Raw genomic sequence first — 17,147 nt, forward strand, 5'->3', positions numbered from 1 at the left:
TTGTAATTAAATTTAAAATTACCTATTTTCGTAATTAAAAAAAAATGTAATATTTATAAAAAAAAGCAGAAAAAAATTAACATAGGATAAGTTATTGAAAAAAGTTATTTAAAAAATAATTTCAAAAATACATCACCTACATATTAACTTAAATAAACTTTAATAGATTATAAGATAGGCTAGCTTATGTAAAATTTATATAAAAGTTATTTTAAAATTATATTAATCTCATTTTTGAAATTAAATCAGTATTAAAAAAAATTATAAAAAGATGTTAAAAAGATAAAATAAGATAATGGGCAATTTAACTACTTGGCCTTCCTTTTTTTTTTATTTAACCAAATGGCTCTCAAAATTGCCCTAGGACCATCACATCACCCATACAAGTGATGTGATATACTCGACCTGGGCTACCGACTGACCGGGCGCTAATACGAGTGATGTGATATGCGCGACTAGGCGCCGACTCGGCACCAGCTCCAGCTCGATCGCCGACTCGGGCGGCCCGACTCAGCCCCTTTCACCAGATGATATCACATGTGATGAGTCCTAGCGATCGGGCGCCGACTCGACGCCCAGTCAGCATATCACATCACCCGTGCGGGTGATGTGATGGTCCTAGGGCCATTTTGAAAATTAAAATGACCCTAGGGCCATTTGGTTAAATAAAAAAAAAAGAAGGCCAAGTGGTTAAATGACCCTAAGATAATCTATTAAAACCAACTTCTTTTCATTCTCTCCGTCTCTCTCCCCTTCTCTTCCTTCTCTCTATTTCTCACCCCCCTCTCTTACTCTCTTCCTGTTTTCTCCTCTCCATCTCTCTCCCTCTCCCTATCCCTCTCTTTCTTCACGTCCTTAAAATGCCGCTAGGTTTTCCGGATATGGAGAAGAAGGCTTTCCACTATTCGGTATTTGGTAGCTTAATTATTTTTTGGGGCTGTTTTGGATTGCTTACAACCCAAGATAGCACATACGTTTTGATTGTGATTATCTCGATTGTTGGACTTGCGGATGTTATTTTATTAGTTGGATCAGTGTTGACGATACTACTGAGGAAATGCGGCTATGACTTCTTCCCGGACCCCGACGCACGCCAACGACCCGACCCAAACCCCAACGTCCCCGACCCCAACCCAAACGTCAACGACCCCAACCCAACTACTGCTGGAATTTTTAAAGAAAAGAAGAAAGACAAAATAATAATAATAAAGTTTTTATTATCCAAATGCCTTATACAAATATCAAAACATCACTAAGATAATCTTATTGCAGTGGTTTTACACCGTTGCCTAAACAGGTCCAATTGACATTGGTTTTTGTAGCGGTTTTTAATTATGTAGCGGTTTTTAATTATGTAGCTGTTGCTTCATATATTGCGGCGGTTTATTTTGCAATGGTTATTTTATATAATGCAACAGTTTCAGTACCTATTGCAGTGGTTTGTTAATACCTATTGTATCGTTTTCGTAATTTATATTGCAGCGGTTTTGTAATATCTAATGTAGCGGTTTGGTAGAATATGTTGCAGCGGAATAGCTATCGCAGCGGATATGTACAAATTACTGCAATGGTTTCATCTAACCTATTGGAGCGGTTTACAATATCTCCTACAACAGTTAATAAAATCAATTGTAGTGTTTTGTAATCTGTATCATTTTACAAATAATAATTTTAATAATCCAATTCAATAAAATGATAACATTATCAAACATTATCCTAAAATTTAATAAACAAGGAAAAGGACCTTTGACCCTAAATTGTAATCTGTACCATTTTACAAATAATAATTTCGGTGATTCTCTACATACCCTATGGACTGCCCTAAACGGGCAACTTTACCCTTGGATCTGCCACTTGTGATGCCGACGTGGAGATGGCATGGCATTGGCCCAGTCATCTGCTGAGGTGGACTGCCACGCAGGGATAGAGTTATGAATTTAATAAACCCCACTGGCAGCCACATCATCAATTTCGCCGGAAGTAGCCCCGAAACAGCCCGTTGTGGGCTCCCATATGACCGGAGTAAACATAAATAGTCACAACGTTACAAAAAAAAAACTTTTGTGGCCATAGTGTTATACTTATGAAACTTATGTGGCCACCAGTGAAATGACCCCCTTGACTCTCACATTTACTCTTGTGTTTTGTGCCATTCTTTTCTTACCATTCTCTTTCATTCCTTTTCCCCCATAAGATGCCGATCATCCTTGGGTACTTGGGAAAACCTAAAGTTATAATGGCTGTCATAGGTGGTGCAATTTTTTTTGCAATGCTTTTTGTAGCTTGTTGGTTTGAGAAGAGCCTGTAATATGTCCGGAGAGCTATGCTTATTGCCGGCATAGTTGATCTCTCAATAACAGGGTTTATCTGCTGTGTGTTGGTGTTTAAGACACTCTACCGGGCCAACCAAGATGATACTGCGTCGGCACTCTAAAGATTAGTATGTAATAGTTATGGTATTATATTAACTATGTTCAAGTATCTCTATTGTACTAGTGTATTTTTATCAATGTAAGTGTGTGTTTGTTTTTGGAGTATCTCTATTGTATCTGTGTTTCAGTGTTTGAAAAATCGGCCTAGGCGGCGCCTTGGCGTTGGAAGGTGGTAGGCCGACCCGTTTTTGCGAAAAAACAGTGAAAAATCGGCGTTGGCTTTCCATCTAAAAAACAAACGCCCAGGCACTGCCTAGGCGAGCTAAGTTGGGCTGGGCGGTTTTAATAAAAAAAAATTTAAAATTATATGTTTTTAAGTTTAACTTTCTTGGGCGGCTAAGTCGTTACGTCACAGTTTAATTTTTTGATATATATATATATATATATATATATATATATATATATTAACTTAGTAACCATTAAAATTTTTATATGTATGTTTTTATGATAAGTTTTTGTTTTAGAGTTGTTTGGAAGCTCTTGGATTATTATTTGATTGTTATGCATTAATTTGGTTGTTGCCTTGTTGGTAAATGTCTATTTGGGTATTATATAGAATTAAAATTATATTATAAATATATATATTTTCTAAAAAGGTAAAACCGCCTAGGCCTCGCCTAGGCTCTCTGGGCGCTAGAAAGTGACTGACTGACTGCCTGACTAGCGCCTACCATTTTTTTGAACACTGGTTTTTATTTTATCAATGTAAGGGTGTGATTGTTTTGGTGAATTTGTAAGTTCTTGTAGTTGGAATTACAAAGTTCTGGCCAATGGTGATAAGGAGAGGATGCCCCTGCGTTACTTTGCTTTGTAGCTAAAAGCTCAAATTACAGGTCATTCACTTACCAAGACTTCAATGCTCAGGTCATTCACTTACCAAGACTGGAGAGGTTCAGGATCAAGAACTAGAGTTGAAGACTACTTTCCCATCCTTCTTCTAGTTCTCTTCGACCAGACATTCTAATGTATTTTTAAACTAAAAAAAGTTATGTAAAAATTAAACGCAGAAGTGTTTTGATAATTAATGTTGTTGGGACGTAGTGGCTCAGGTCCATAGTCCCACATCGCCTATAAGACCAATTCTCTATAGCTTCATATACCCTTACCAAACATTCCCTGTAACTGCAGTTATGGAGAAACTAGAGTGGTGGGTTCCTATGTAACATGGTATTAGAGCTGGGTCCCACATTGATGCCTGGTTGTGCTTTAGATGAGCTAGGATCTTGGGTCCCACATCCACTGTGGGCCCAGGGGGTGTTGGGATGTAGTGGCTCAGGTCCATAGTCCCACATCGCCTATGAGACCAATTCTCTCTAGCTTCATATACCCTTACCAAACCTTTCCTGTAATTGCAGTTATGGAGAAGTTAGGGTGATGGGTCCTACGTAACAAATGTGTATTCTAAAACATTATTTTGTCCATGAATGTTTTTTTTTACAGGCATGTGCAAACAACTACTATTTGTTCATACCGGAACAATAGCCTTGTTGCAACACACTTAATTCTCTCTCAATATAGGGTTTAGAAAAACAAGGTATTTTTTCATGTGCATATATATATATATATGTAACAAAATTAGGATGATTCAATTGATAAAGGATTATTTCAAACATAAAAAATAATTGATAAATGAGAACTTCGTTGGGGGAGTAAGTTGAAGATTAACTCGTTTTCAAGTCTGAATTTGTTTGCATACTATTTTTTCTCTCTCATTTATTAATGAGTTTTAATTAATATTTTCATGATAATTTAAAATTAATTATTATTGTTGTTCCTATCCTCCCATCATCTTGATTTTCAGTTTTTCTAATTCTCTTTTAAATATTTTAAATTAATTATTTATTTTAAAATCATTTTGTTTGGTTAAACATTACAAGATAAATAATAATTTTTTTCTCAATATATACATATATTATCCATTTGTCAATGATTATCTTTTTTTAAGTAATGTGAATAAACCACAGATTTATTGAGAAAAAAAAAAACAGTACAAAGAAGATAACTCTCTCACCAAAGGTGAAGAGGAGTAGAGAATATAATAAAATGAATATCTTTTTAGTAAGGTATATGAGCAAAACTTCACTTTTTTTTATAATTTTTTTGTAAGATTTTTAAAAAAATTATTCTATTATGCCTTATGTTTTGGTTTTAATCATGGAATGTTTCTTAGTTTCTAGTATATAAAAAAAAGATAATTATTAAAAAAAAAACCCAAAGAATGGGTTTGGTTCATAATTACTCGTAAATCAAATAATAAAAAAAAACTTATTTAAATATTAAACCCTCGTCTAAAACCCTCGTCTCGTCTTCCAAAATTCCTTGGCATGAGAATTTTCAGCAATGGCGGATGATATCAAGAGCAAGAAGAGGGAGAGGGCCACCGAACGCAAGCTTCTCGCTGGAGACAATGTTGAGGTAGAGCTTATCGGTTGAATTTTCATCTTCTTTCTCTCTGTTTGATGTTTCTTGGGTTCTTTCTCTCTTTTTTTTTTTGAAATAAATATTTTATTATTTTGGATTTTGTTTTTGGTTCTAGGGTTTGATGGACATTATTTGGTGAAGAATAGAGTTTGTTCGTATAATTCATCTCACGAATTGAATTCGAAAACGAATGCTTCTCATTGTTTCAATCGCAGTTATAGATGCTCTTGTTCAAAAATCAAGCGAATTTTGATTTTTTTTTTCTTTGATCCTTTGTTTCTATTGCTTTAATGTGCTTCTGGTTTAACAGTTCTTCTTAAAAATATGTTTGGGATTTTTTACTGATGAAGGAATCGATTGTGATATTTTGAAAAATCAAGAGAATTTCAATCTTATTTGCTTCTATTACTTCAATCTTTTTGGATTTATCAATGCTCTTTTAATATTTATATTTAGGTTTTCTTTTCAGATGAACGAATCAATTGTAATTATGAATGATATTGTTGAAAATTCAATAGAATTTGAACATTATTTGCTCTCATTCTTTTCTTATATTGATTCAATGTGCTGTTGGATTGTCAGTGCTCTTTAAAAATTACTGTTAGTTTTTTTTTTGACAAAAAAGAGATTGATTGTAATCATAAATTTTTTTGTTGAGAAATCAAGAGAATTTTCATCTTATTTGCTCTGCTTTTTTGCTTCTATTGCTTTAATGTCCTGTGGGTTTGTTGGTGATTCATTTACTTTTCTTAAAAACATATTTTTAGGTCTTTTTCACTGACGAAGGGCTCAATGGTTCTTGGCATGCGGGTGTAGTTATTGAAGTAGGAAGTAACTCCCGTCTCATTAAATTCACTTATCTCTTGACTGAAAATGAACAGTCTAAGCTTGTTGAGAGGATTTCTGCAACAGATGCAATAGAGGGTATTTACAATACACCCTCAAGGGAACAGCGTGGCATCATAAGGCCTTTCCCGCCTCCTTGTGTTTTCCCGGGTTCTGTGATCAAATTTGGTCTCTGTGTTGATGCTTGGTTGCATGATGCATGGTGGGAAGGAGTACTTTTTGATAAAAATGTAGGCTCTCAAAAGAGAAAGGTTTTCTTCCCTGACATAGGTGACCAGTGCATTGTTGCTGTTGATCAACTCAGGGTCACACAAGAGTGGAATGAATACTCTGGGCATTGGAAGCCTCGTGGAGAGTGGGTGTTACTTCAGGTGCTTCATGAGATTAAGAAGGAAGGCCCGTTGCCTGTTTCCATCAGGAAGATTTGGTATGACTTAAGATCTGATATTTCTTTTATAGAAAAAATTGGATCTTGGACTGCTGGAACTCATTCCGTCTGGTATGGTGTGGTGAATGACTTATACCGGAAACTGCTTTCTGTTGTTGATGGTCAAGCTGTGCCTGAGATGATCTATCCAGATCAGCTAATGGACACTTTCAATGATTTATGGAAAAAGTCCAGTTGAGTACTTTCTTGGATCAGGTGATAATGTGCCTGCTATTTGCTCTCCTGATCTGCTTGCAGCTGATGATCACAGTCTGGTTGAACATGCTATTAACAATTTGAGATCTAACGTGGAATGTACCTTGAACAATGATAATGTGGAAGAGGAGGTAAAGGATTACAAAGATAACTTGAAGCCAAGAATGGGAAAATCATGGCAATCTATGCCAGTTGAAGGGGAGCAGTGCCTTGAAGCAATAACTTTATATTCCAAACGTTCAGCAAAGGCCAGGCAACCTTGTTCTGTGTATGAAGATATGAAAGTAAAAATGCGGAAGCATCTTGTATATCTAGGATGGAAGATAGAATCCAAAAGGGATAGAATACTAAGGTATCGGTACACTTCACCTGATCGCAAGGTTTTCTACTCTCTTACTACAGTTTGCTCTTATTTCACGAAGGGACACCGAACTCAAAATTCACTGTCAATGAAGAAGCACGAGCTTGAAAGGGAGAAATTGAATGTCACTTCGAAGCAACAGGCTTCCGAAAAAGGAATGGTAGTGGACATTCCTGAATTTACACCTGGCACTAAAATGGAAGATTTCAATAACCAACTAAATTCTAACTTCTCTGGTTCTGCTTCTTCTAAAGTTGTTAAACATGGAGACACTGTTTCTGAACCTTCTACATCAAGGAAACGGGATTTGATTTTTAGTGCCTCTGAGAGCACGGATCAACCTGTACCAGAAGATTTACGAGGGGCAATACAGGATTATTGCAAATACATGTCTGCTAGTCAGAAAGACAAACAAGTAGGTCCAAATGTAAATGCTAAGCTTCTGCGGTTGAAGGCCAAAAGATATCTTTCATTTATGGGATGGAAATTTTGGTTTATCTCGAAAAAAACAAAGGAAGAGATGCGTTATGATTCTCCATATGGCAAGACGTATTGTTCTCTGCACACAGCATGCAACGCATACCTGGAAGAGTCGGCTGAGGGTAGTGCTCCAAGTTCTCGTAACTTAAATAAGAGAAGGAAAACATCCAAGGGTGTTCACACTAGCATGAATTCTGAAAACTCTGTCGAGGTGAATACTCATGAAAGTAGATTTTGCAGTTCAACTGACGCTACAAGTTCAAGTAATTCAGAAATATGTGGGGCCTCAACATGGTGAAGTGTGTTCAAGAGGGCTCATGAAAAGTGATAGGAGAAAAAAGGAGCCTTCAAATTTGTTACTACCATTGAGACCTTCTCATGGGAAGCTCCTGAGGCACACTTCTCGTCACTCTGATTTTCAATCCAGAGAAAGAAAACCATCTCACTCTTCTGTCCCAGGAAGTTGGTCCAGTAAAAGGCCACAACATGCACCATCATGTCTTGGCAAACGTAATGCTAAAACAGTTTTGTGTTCATTGATAGACAAAAACGTTGTATTACCTAGGGAGAAAGTATCTTATATTCGCAAAAGAGATGGTCAAGTTTTGATGCAAGGAAGAATAACTCGTGATGGAATAAAGTGTGACTGTTGTCAACAGGTGTTCACACTCACCAAATTTGAGGCTCATGCAGGTAGTACAAGCCACCGACCAGCTGCTAATATATTCTTAAAAGATCAGAGGTCCTTGTTACAGTGCCAGAAAGATTTGATACATGTTAGTAATTTCCAAAACTTCCCACATCCACGGTTGAAGATTGATTACTCTCAGAGCCCCAGTGACAGCATATGCTCCATATGTCAAGATGGTGGTATTTTACTGCTATGTGATCACTGCCCATCAGCTTTCCATCAACACTGCATTGGCTTAGAGGTATCTATGTCCTCTCACCATTCATGTACAATTTTCAAGTGTGCGCTCAATATATCTTCCTTTTTTTTTTCTTAAATAATCATCACTGTCTTTAATCTGTGGTAAATATTCTACAGGTGATTTCCCATTTTTATGCTTTTATTTGGGTGCTTTGCTTGCTTTTAGCTGCAGAAGCTCATGGGATTTCTTCACATGGTTGCTAACAACTCAACTTATTACTTGAAAAAGAAATCCAATCATCATGAAAAGTTGTATATATCAAGAAATATGGCAATCATGCAGAATTTTATGCAATACTTGATTTTATTTATCTCTGAAGGAATAAACACTGCACAATTGAGTCTGGTATAATCAGCATATCTTAGAATTTTATATTTTTATTTGAACTTGGATCACATCTTCAGATTTAATGATGCCAATTATACTTGCTTCACAAATGATATATTGTACTGAAGCTTAACTCTGTTGATGCTTATGTCAAATTTACAATGTACTTTCTTCTTAGACTAAATGTTTTTGTAATAAACCTCGTTGGGTATTTTTATTTATTTATTTATTTGGCTTGCTGTTTGTACAGGTTATCCCTGAGGGAAATTGGTTTTGCCCATGTTGTAAATGTGGCATTTGTGGCACAAGCGATTTCAATTCTGACACCAAACAGTTCACTGAGAAAACAATTATTTACTGTGATCAATGCCAGAGAGAATGTATGTTGATCTTTCTGAGTTTCATATTTTATGCTTTGAAAGCAGAGATGGTTTGTTCTGACATTTCATTTTTCTCATTGTGATAGTTCATGTGGGATGTTTAAGAGAAAGTGGAGTATTTGGGCTAGCAGATTGTCCAACTGGAGATTGGTTTTGCAGTAAAAAATGCTCAATGGTAGTTAATTACCTTTCATGTTAATTTATCATGGCAGAAAAGCTAGAGAACTTTGATGGTGACCTTATATATTCTTACTTACTGTTTGACATGAGTTTTCTCGCATTATACACATTTTAGCATGTAAATCAACTTTTTTTTTGAGGATTTACGTATTGGATAAATATTTTGAACAATAAAATTCCGAAGGGAGATGGGTGGCACTCATTGCCTAGGAAGCTAGAGAGGCTTAGAGAAAGAGCATCTATCTAACAGATGCCTATTTTATTGGCTGTCGTTTAAAGATTAAGCCATCATTGGTGACGTGTTTTTGGGCATGGCCATGGTTTCTGTATTGGGCCAACCTTCAAAGCCATAATACTTTTGGTTGCAAAACTATGTAGTTTTTGTTACAAGCAATAATGATGTCTTTAGCTTTATTTTGGCCCTACTAGTTCTGTTCTGTCGGAGATTAAGATATGCCATTGTTTCATTTTCTGTTCTCTTCACAATGTTAGGCTGTATGTTCCTTGTTCTTGCATTGGAACTTGTCTCTTTTGTATTACTCCCTCCGTTCCTTTTTAGTTGTCATATTTACCTAATTCACACCGATTAAGAAAAAGTTGGTTAAAATTAGTTGGCTACCTATATTTTATAAAAAAACCATTATTTTCTAAAACTATCCCTATTTAAAACCCCACTAATGGAGTATATAATCTAATGTTTAGTTGATTGTGATTTATTGAAAATTGTACAAATACATTAAATTAAATGGTAAATTTGGAAAAAATTATTTAATGTTGCACAAAATTTCTAATGTGACAAGTAAAAAGGAACAGAGAGGAGGTCCAAAACGAACGGAGGGAGTATATCTCTAAATTTCTTAATGGATACTCATTTTCATATTTATGAAGAAAACTTTTGTAAGCATGCTCATCATGTGCTTTTGGTTATATGTCTGATTATTAAGATACTTGTTATAATGATTCTTCAGGTATTCTTTCACCTCCAAAAATTGCTTGGTAAATCCAATCTGACACCAGTGGAGGGTTTGTCATGGTCTCTTTACAGATCAAGCAGGGAAAATGGTGGGGATGATATTGAGAGTATAGCTGAATGCCACAGCAAGCTACGTGTTGCGCTTGACATTCTGCATGAATGTTTCGTAGACATTATTGAACCACGCACAAAGAGTGATCTTGTTGCTGATCTTCTTTTCAATAGAAAGTGGGTCTATTACACTATTTATTTCTTAAGCTCTTTCTTTCTAGTATGAAATATTGATCTTGATCCTTGGCGGATGCATTGCACTTTCAAACTATGCTGAGTTTTCCTTCCCAGCCACAGTTGTCTTATGCCTGGTTGATCTATTTATTAGTGGTTAAGGATAATATTCCCTTTCATTGTCTACATAATTAGTCTGTTAGAATTCCATTTTAAGCCTTCACTTTGTGATATTTCCTCTAGTGTTTGCTACATTTGGTGCATGTTAGCGACAAAAACAAATCTGAAAGTCCAGCGCATGATCTGATTCAATAGTAGTAATTCAATCAGGACATGCATGATGGGATTTCTTGATGAGTATTACATGATCCACGTGAACAGAGATTTTGATCCTTTCCTCCATCTTGCCATGTATTTATCTGTCTACAAATATGTCTGTCTATATCTATATGCATCATATGCAGGCATATATGTTTCTGTTTTAGTTCTATGTTCCTCTTATTATCACCTCTTTATGCTTCTGTCATGTTTTGTTCTTTGTAGGTCAGATTTGAAGCGATTAAATTTTTGGGGATTTTATACAATAGTCTTGGAGAGGGGAGACGAGCTAATTTCAGTGGCAACATTTAGGTATTATTCTGATTGTGTTTATTACAAAAAAGCTTTCCAATGAGGTTTGTTTGTCCTATTTTTCTTCTCTTTTGATAACTTTCCTCAATTATTATTAACTTCATTCAATGGGCTCGTGATTCAGAATCTTTGGAGACAAGGTTGCCGAAATGCCACTTATAGGTACACTTGTTCAATATCGACGTCAGGGAATGTGCCGGCTTCTTGTGAATGAATTGGAGAAGGTAGCATTACTATCCAATTTTCTGGGAATTTGAATATAACTGAAATCTGAAAACCTACGCTTCTTCTTCTTATTATTATCTGTCTTGGGAGACATTTGCAACTTTATCCAGTATCCAGGTTGTGTTTTTAAACTTCCAGATCACTTTCAATACTTCACTTTAGGTTTTCCTCTTTTAAGGACCCTGTCTTCCCTTCTCAAAGCATAAACTAGTCCTGTTGTATACTGCATTGTTTCCTCAGGAAAGTGCATTTATCTCTTAAAATACACTATCCATTCTCAATAATTTTTCTGAAACAATATACACTTGACTGAAAAGTAAATTGTTGCTGTGTTATGGACCATTGACTTTACTGTTTATTTGTATTTTGCCAGTTGCTTTTGTCATTAGGGGTGGAAATGCTGATATTGCCAGCAGTTTCTCAGCTTCTACAAACATGGACAACCAGATTTGGATTCACCCAGATGACTAGTTTCGACAGATTAAAGCTCTTGGACTACATTTTTTTGAGTTTTCAAGACACCTGCTTATGCTACAAGCTGTTAGCAGGAAACAAAAACCAACTGACTGATGCTGTTCTTGCAAGTACTGAGGAAACAAATAATAACAGCAATGCTTACGAGATCATTGAGGTCGAACCGATGAAATGCTTGCCTGTCATGGAAGCTGATACTGTACACTCTGGTTCAGCAACTAATACAGAATCACCGGGCCAAATTGTGCCTTACGACGCAAATGAGTGAGTATCTTAAGATGCCTATCCATCAATCCGGTGAATTAAACTCTTCTGTTCTTTCTAACAAACTTGCCTTTTATGCCGAAATTTTCTAGTGGTGTTACTCTGGGTAGTAAAGAAGATATAACTTCAGCAGAGGTATATTTATATTATACTCTTACACTGCCGAATATTATCCTTTGCTTGTGCTGATTGTGTGTTTGCATCAACATCTAATTCTTTTTACTTCATGGTGCATTCCCAGGTGAAACTGAAACCGACAACCAACGATGTCAATGCTCGTTTCGATACCTTAAAATTTTACTACAGGCGGAGAATTTTTGCTGGTTAGAATATCTTTTGCCCAGTCTGAATCCTGATTTTTGTAGTAGATTTCCGTTTTATATATCAGAGACTAACTTTCATTTTCCTGCAGGGAAAAAAAACACAAATATGAGACAGTTTCAAATAGAATCAATGGATGGAGGTGCAGTGCAGGGGATAGTTTAACAGCTGAGTTTTGTGATGTTCATTGATCAAAACAGTCCCCTTGATAATTTTGTGGTGATGTTTTGCTGGAGCTCCATCAATTTTGTTCTCTCTCTGGAGATTGCTTCACAATTTTGTGTAAATATACAAAGGTTTTTTTTTACTGTATATCCATATAAATCGTTTTAGTTGCCCAAAGACTTGTCTAAATAAATTTCCAAATAGGGGGTTTATATGAAAATATTAATAATTGAATTTTGACATGTTTTGTAGAGTTTTAACTCTTTTTGTGAATAATGATATATACTTGTTTTGTTTTGTTTTATTTATTTATTTATTTATTTATTATTATTTTTGACTGGGGACAAACCACCATATAATTGTTGGAATTGTAATTAATTGTGCATGCCCACATAGCTCAAAATATTTGTTTTTTACCTGCCCGCTCAAAACAACTGATTATTTTAATATGAAATTAATAATTTTCTTTTTAAATTGATCTAAACACCACAATTTATTTTAGAAGATAAATCAATAGACAATACTACTTCTATATAAAGTAAGTCTTGAATATAAAGTTATTTCTTTGTTTTAATAAAATTATATCTCTCCATATTTATATAAAAAGAAATAGGAGTAATTAAATAAATAGAAATATAAAATTAGTTTCTTTTTCATCTATTTACAATATTGATCATATGCATATTGGTTAAATAAATATACAGTACTAGTACTTGACTGCTTTAGTACTTTCTTCTTCTTTTTTTTTTTAATTTTTTTAATTTTTAATAAATTGTAATTTATCTATTTTTATTAAAAAAATAATTATACTCGATCATTCTTGCTCATCCAACAGAAAGAGATATTAGAACCTTTCTACTTAACTTATTTTAATGAAATTTAGTTTAATTAATAAACTCAATCTGAAATTTAAAAGCTACATCCTTTTTATAATAAAATTATATTTTGTCCTTATTTAATTAAAAAAAGAAATAGGAATAACCACACTTGATCGATCAACATGAAGAGATTTTTGCAACAATCTATTTAACTTATTTTAATCCAAGTTACTTTAATTAATAAACTCAATCCGAATTTAAAGTTATATCTTTATTTTTTTTTAAAAAAAAAGAAATCATATTTGCTCATATCTATAATTTTATATAATAAATAAATAGATATCAGAACCTTCTATTTAACTTATTTCTAAGTAAATTTAATTTAAATAAAAAAAAAACTCAATCCGATTATGCTTTAATTCGATTAAAATTCAATATAATCCTAAATTTAGTTAATTTTAAAATTTTTTTAACATATATTGATTAGGACTCAAATCATACATAAAAGAGATAAAATTTTATTTCTATTAGAATTAGGAATTATAATTAGTCTTAATTTAAACCGGGCTTTTTTCATGCCTCTTTAAATTTTTCTAAGCGCGCGAAAAAGAGTAGTTTCTTGTCACCAAAGCAAAGAAACAGAGTAGTTTCTCTGATCGATCGGCGGCGAAGCTATGCTACTCCGGCAAGGGTCTCCGGCGATCGTCCTCCCCGAGGTCACCCACAACGTCCAAGCTGAGATGCAGAACATGGATTGGAGTTGCCCCTCTGAGGTCACAGGTCTGATTGATTCTTTCTCTGTCTCTCTTAATTTCTCTATTTTCTTTCTTTGATTTTGAGCTAGTTTTTGTTTTACCATAATCTTATGTTGAATTGGTTTGTGAAAATATCTTCAGAGAATAATCACTTGTTGATTGAACAAGCTAACAATGAAAATCATGGAAATTCATGGTTGGTTGTGGAGTTTGAAGCTGAAGAGTGCTTAAAGGCGATAACTTTATATTCAAATCGTTTATCAAGAGCTAAGAAGCTTGATTGTGAGTTTGGAGATCTTAAATTGAAAGTAAAGAAGCATCTTGCATATTTAGGATGGATGATTGAGGTTAAAAGGGATACAACTTCAAAGTTTAGGTACACTTCCCCAGATGGCAAGGTTTTCTATTCTCTTAATCTAGTTTGCTCTTCTTTGGTGGAGAAAAATCAAATTAGGGAAGCAAAAATCAATTCAGAATCACTGCACTGTAAAAGAAAAAATTCGTCTTTGAATGAGCTTGTGGCCGAGGATTTACCTGGGGCTATACGGGATTATTGTGATTATATTGATGTGCTTGAGAAGAAAGGTAGAGAGGAAGTTCTAAATTTGAATGTTAAGCTTCTGAGATTGAATGCAAAGAAGCATCTTTTGTTTGCGGGTTGGAGCATTGAAATGATTGCCAAGAAAACAAAGGAGGAGTTGAGCTATTTTAATCCAAATGGGAAGTCTTATAATTCTCTTCATGTAGCTTGCAAGGCTTACTTGAAAGAGTTACAGGAGAGTAGTGGTCCAAGTTGTCGTCGGGACTTGATTAAAAGGAGAAAACTTGTAAAGATGAATGTTGAAGATGTAAACTTTGACAAGCCAAGCGGACTTCGAAAGTCATGTAGGAGAAAGTCCTTGTTCCTGAGCCAAAAGCAGTCGATGCATACTTGTAATAGCTTCCTACATCCACGGTTAAAGTGTGATTGCTCTCAGAGCCCCAGTGATGATACATGCTCCATATGTCGAGAAGGAGGCACTTTAGTGTTGTGTGATCATTGCCCATCAGCTTTCCATTTGGAATGTATTGGTTTAGAGGTATTTTCTACTGAACCTTAACTCTGTCGAACTTTATGTGTCTAGTTTACAACTATTTGTCGTAGACTAAAATTTTTCTTTGCTGTTTGTACAGGTTATACCTGATGGAAAATGGTTTTGCCCATGTTGTCGATGTGGGATTTGCGGCATGAGTGATTTTAATTCTGATATCAAGCAGTTCACTGAGAGAACAATAATGTTTTGTGACCAATGCGAGAGAGAATGTATGTTTGTCTATTTTATTTTCCTTTTATGTGTTTTGAAAATAAAGATATCATGTTCTGATGTTTTTCATTTTTTTATTATTGGTATAGTTCATGTTGGGTGCTTGAGAGAAAGTGGAGTATCTGGGCTAACAAATTGTCCAACTGGAGACTGGCTTTGCAGTGAAAAATGTTCAAAAGTACGTCAAGTGAAACTTTTATCGCTTTTCCTGTTAGATTTACTATAGTGCTTGTTGCTAAGTTGCTTGCTAATTATGAATAACAATTTTCAGGTTTTCTTTCACCTCCAAAAACTGCTTGGAAAATCCAATCAGACATCAGTGAGTGGTATATCATGGGCCTTATTCAGATCAAGCAGTGCAAATGGTGCTGAGGATGTTAACATCAAGTTGCATGATGCACTTGATGTTCTGCATGAATGTTTTGTGACCATCTTGGAACCAAGAACAAATAGTGATATTTCCTCTGATCTTATTTTCAATAGAAGGTGAGCTTACCTTAACCTACACTTTTTCTTTTAAAGTAGAATATTGATCTCAATCATTTGCATGTGCATTGCACTTTAAGAAATATAATGAGATAATTTACTTTCCCTTCTGCAGTTGCTTCATTGCATTTTTAGAAGTAAAGAATAGATTTTTCCCCCTAATTATCTGTTTCATTACTCTGTTAGAATCCCATTTTAAGCCTTCAGCTTGTGATATTATGTCTAGCTTTTAGTCCATTGGTGAGTGTAAGGTTGCAAATAGTACTAAAAGTTAGTAAAAACAAAGTCATGTGTATATATTATATATGTTTTTGGTTCCAGGTTTCATTCATCCATGATTTATTCTGCTACCTCTTATGAAGGCAAATTTGAATTGAAGCCTTCTTAATTGCATTGACATTTATGTTATATTTTGCGTACTGCAGGTCAGAATTGAAGAGATTGAACTTTCCGGGATTTTATACATTGGTTTTGCAGAAGAAAGATGAGTTGATTTCTGTTGCCTCATTTAGGTACCCTTCTGATTCTTTTCTTACCACACTACAAACTATGCTCTCCAATTCTATTTACTTCTCTTCACTAATTTTTGTGCCTCATGATTCAGAATTTTCGGCGACAAGGTTGCAGAAATGCCCCTTATTGGCACACGAGTTAAATATCGGCAGCAGGGAATGTGCCGGCTTCTTGTGAATGAATTAGAAAAGGTAACTTCACTATCCAATTTCATCTTAATTTTTCTTGAATCAGCTTGTAGAAACTCTCATCTATTTATGAAACATTACCAACTTTATCCAACATTCAGCTATGCATATATTAATTTGTTGCAAATCAAACTTGGTATATTAATTTGGTATACTTATTCTTTATCTGTATTGCTATTTCAGTTGCTCTCATCATTAGGAATCGAAATGCTGATTTTACCGGCAATTCCTGAGCTTGTACAAACATGGACAACAAGATTTGGATTTACAAAGATGTCTAATTCTGACAGACTAAAGCTCAAGGATTACATGTTCTTGAATTTTCTTGGCTCCACAATGTGCTACAAGTTCTTGGCCGGAAATGAAAACCAATTGACCTCAAATGAAACAAATAATGCCGGCAATGCTTCAGTTGAGGTACTATATATCCTTACAATGCTGTACATTCTACTACATTATATGCTTCAAATTTCGTATTTTATGATGTGATTCATAATTCTCTTGTGTTCTATCTCAAATTTACAGGTGAAGCCGAGTATCGTCTTTCGGGCTTCTTCGACTAATTTTATTGATGTTTGTCATGAAAATGCCATCAAGTGCTACTTCAGCAGAAAAACAAAGAGTGAGTTGATGATTCAAATGGATAGAAGTGCAGTGCAGGGCCATTAATCCAAATAATTTTCTTCCAATTTTTCACTGATTTTTTTTTTTTTCTTTTTTTTTTCTTTTTTAAGATATGTGTGTAAGTTACGGAATTTATTCAAACTCTCAACTCTTGAATTAAGAGTGCAATAAAACACATTT

General features: G+C 34.7%; 1 protein-coding gene across 1 annotated transcript; it reads left to right on the plus strand.

The window, feature by feature from the left end:
• The first annotated feature begins 4,772 nt into the window (after positions 1–4,772).
• LOC120265324 lies at positions 4,773–17,012 on the plus strand. Its single transcript, XM_039273194.1, has 11 exons — positions 4,773–4,847; positions 5,621–6,320; positions 6,385–7,394; positions 7,456–8,115; positions 8,693–8,822; positions 8,909–8,997; positions 9,971–10,203; positions 10,744–10,830; positions 16,247–16,346; positions 16,527–16,760; positions 16,869–17,012. The coding sequence occupies exons 1-11, from the start codon at positions 4,773–4,775 to the stop codon at positions 17,010–17,012; spliced, it is 3,462 nt and encodes a 1,153-aa protein (XP_039129128.1).
• Positions 17,013–17,147: the final 135 nt, after the last annotated feature.

Source organism: Dioscorea cayenensis, chromosome 7 (genome assembly GCF_009730915.1).
Source record: "Dioscorea cayenensis subsp. rotundata cultivar TDr96_F1 chromosome 7, TDr96_F1_v2_PseudoChromosome.rev07_lg8_w22 25.fasta, whole genome shotgun sequence".
NCBI lineage: Eukaryota > Viridiplantae > Streptophyta > Magnoliopsida > Dioscoreales > Dioscoreaceae > Dioscorea > Dioscorea cayenensis.

Bases quoted from the DNA above. Each gene is read 5' to 3' on its own strand.
- LOC120265324 (XM_039273194.1), top strand. From the start codon at position 4,773: ATGGCGGATGATATCAAGAGCAAGAAGAGGGAGAGGGCCACCGAACGC. The intron at 4,848-5,620 runs GTAGAGCTTATC...ACATATTTTTAG, and splicing joins TCGCTGGAGACAATGTTGAG to GTCTTTTTCACTGACGAAGG. The intron at 6,321-6,384 runs GTTGAGTACTTT...ATCTGCTTGCAG, and splicing joins TGATTTATGGAAAAAGTCCA to CTGATGATCACAGTCTGGTT.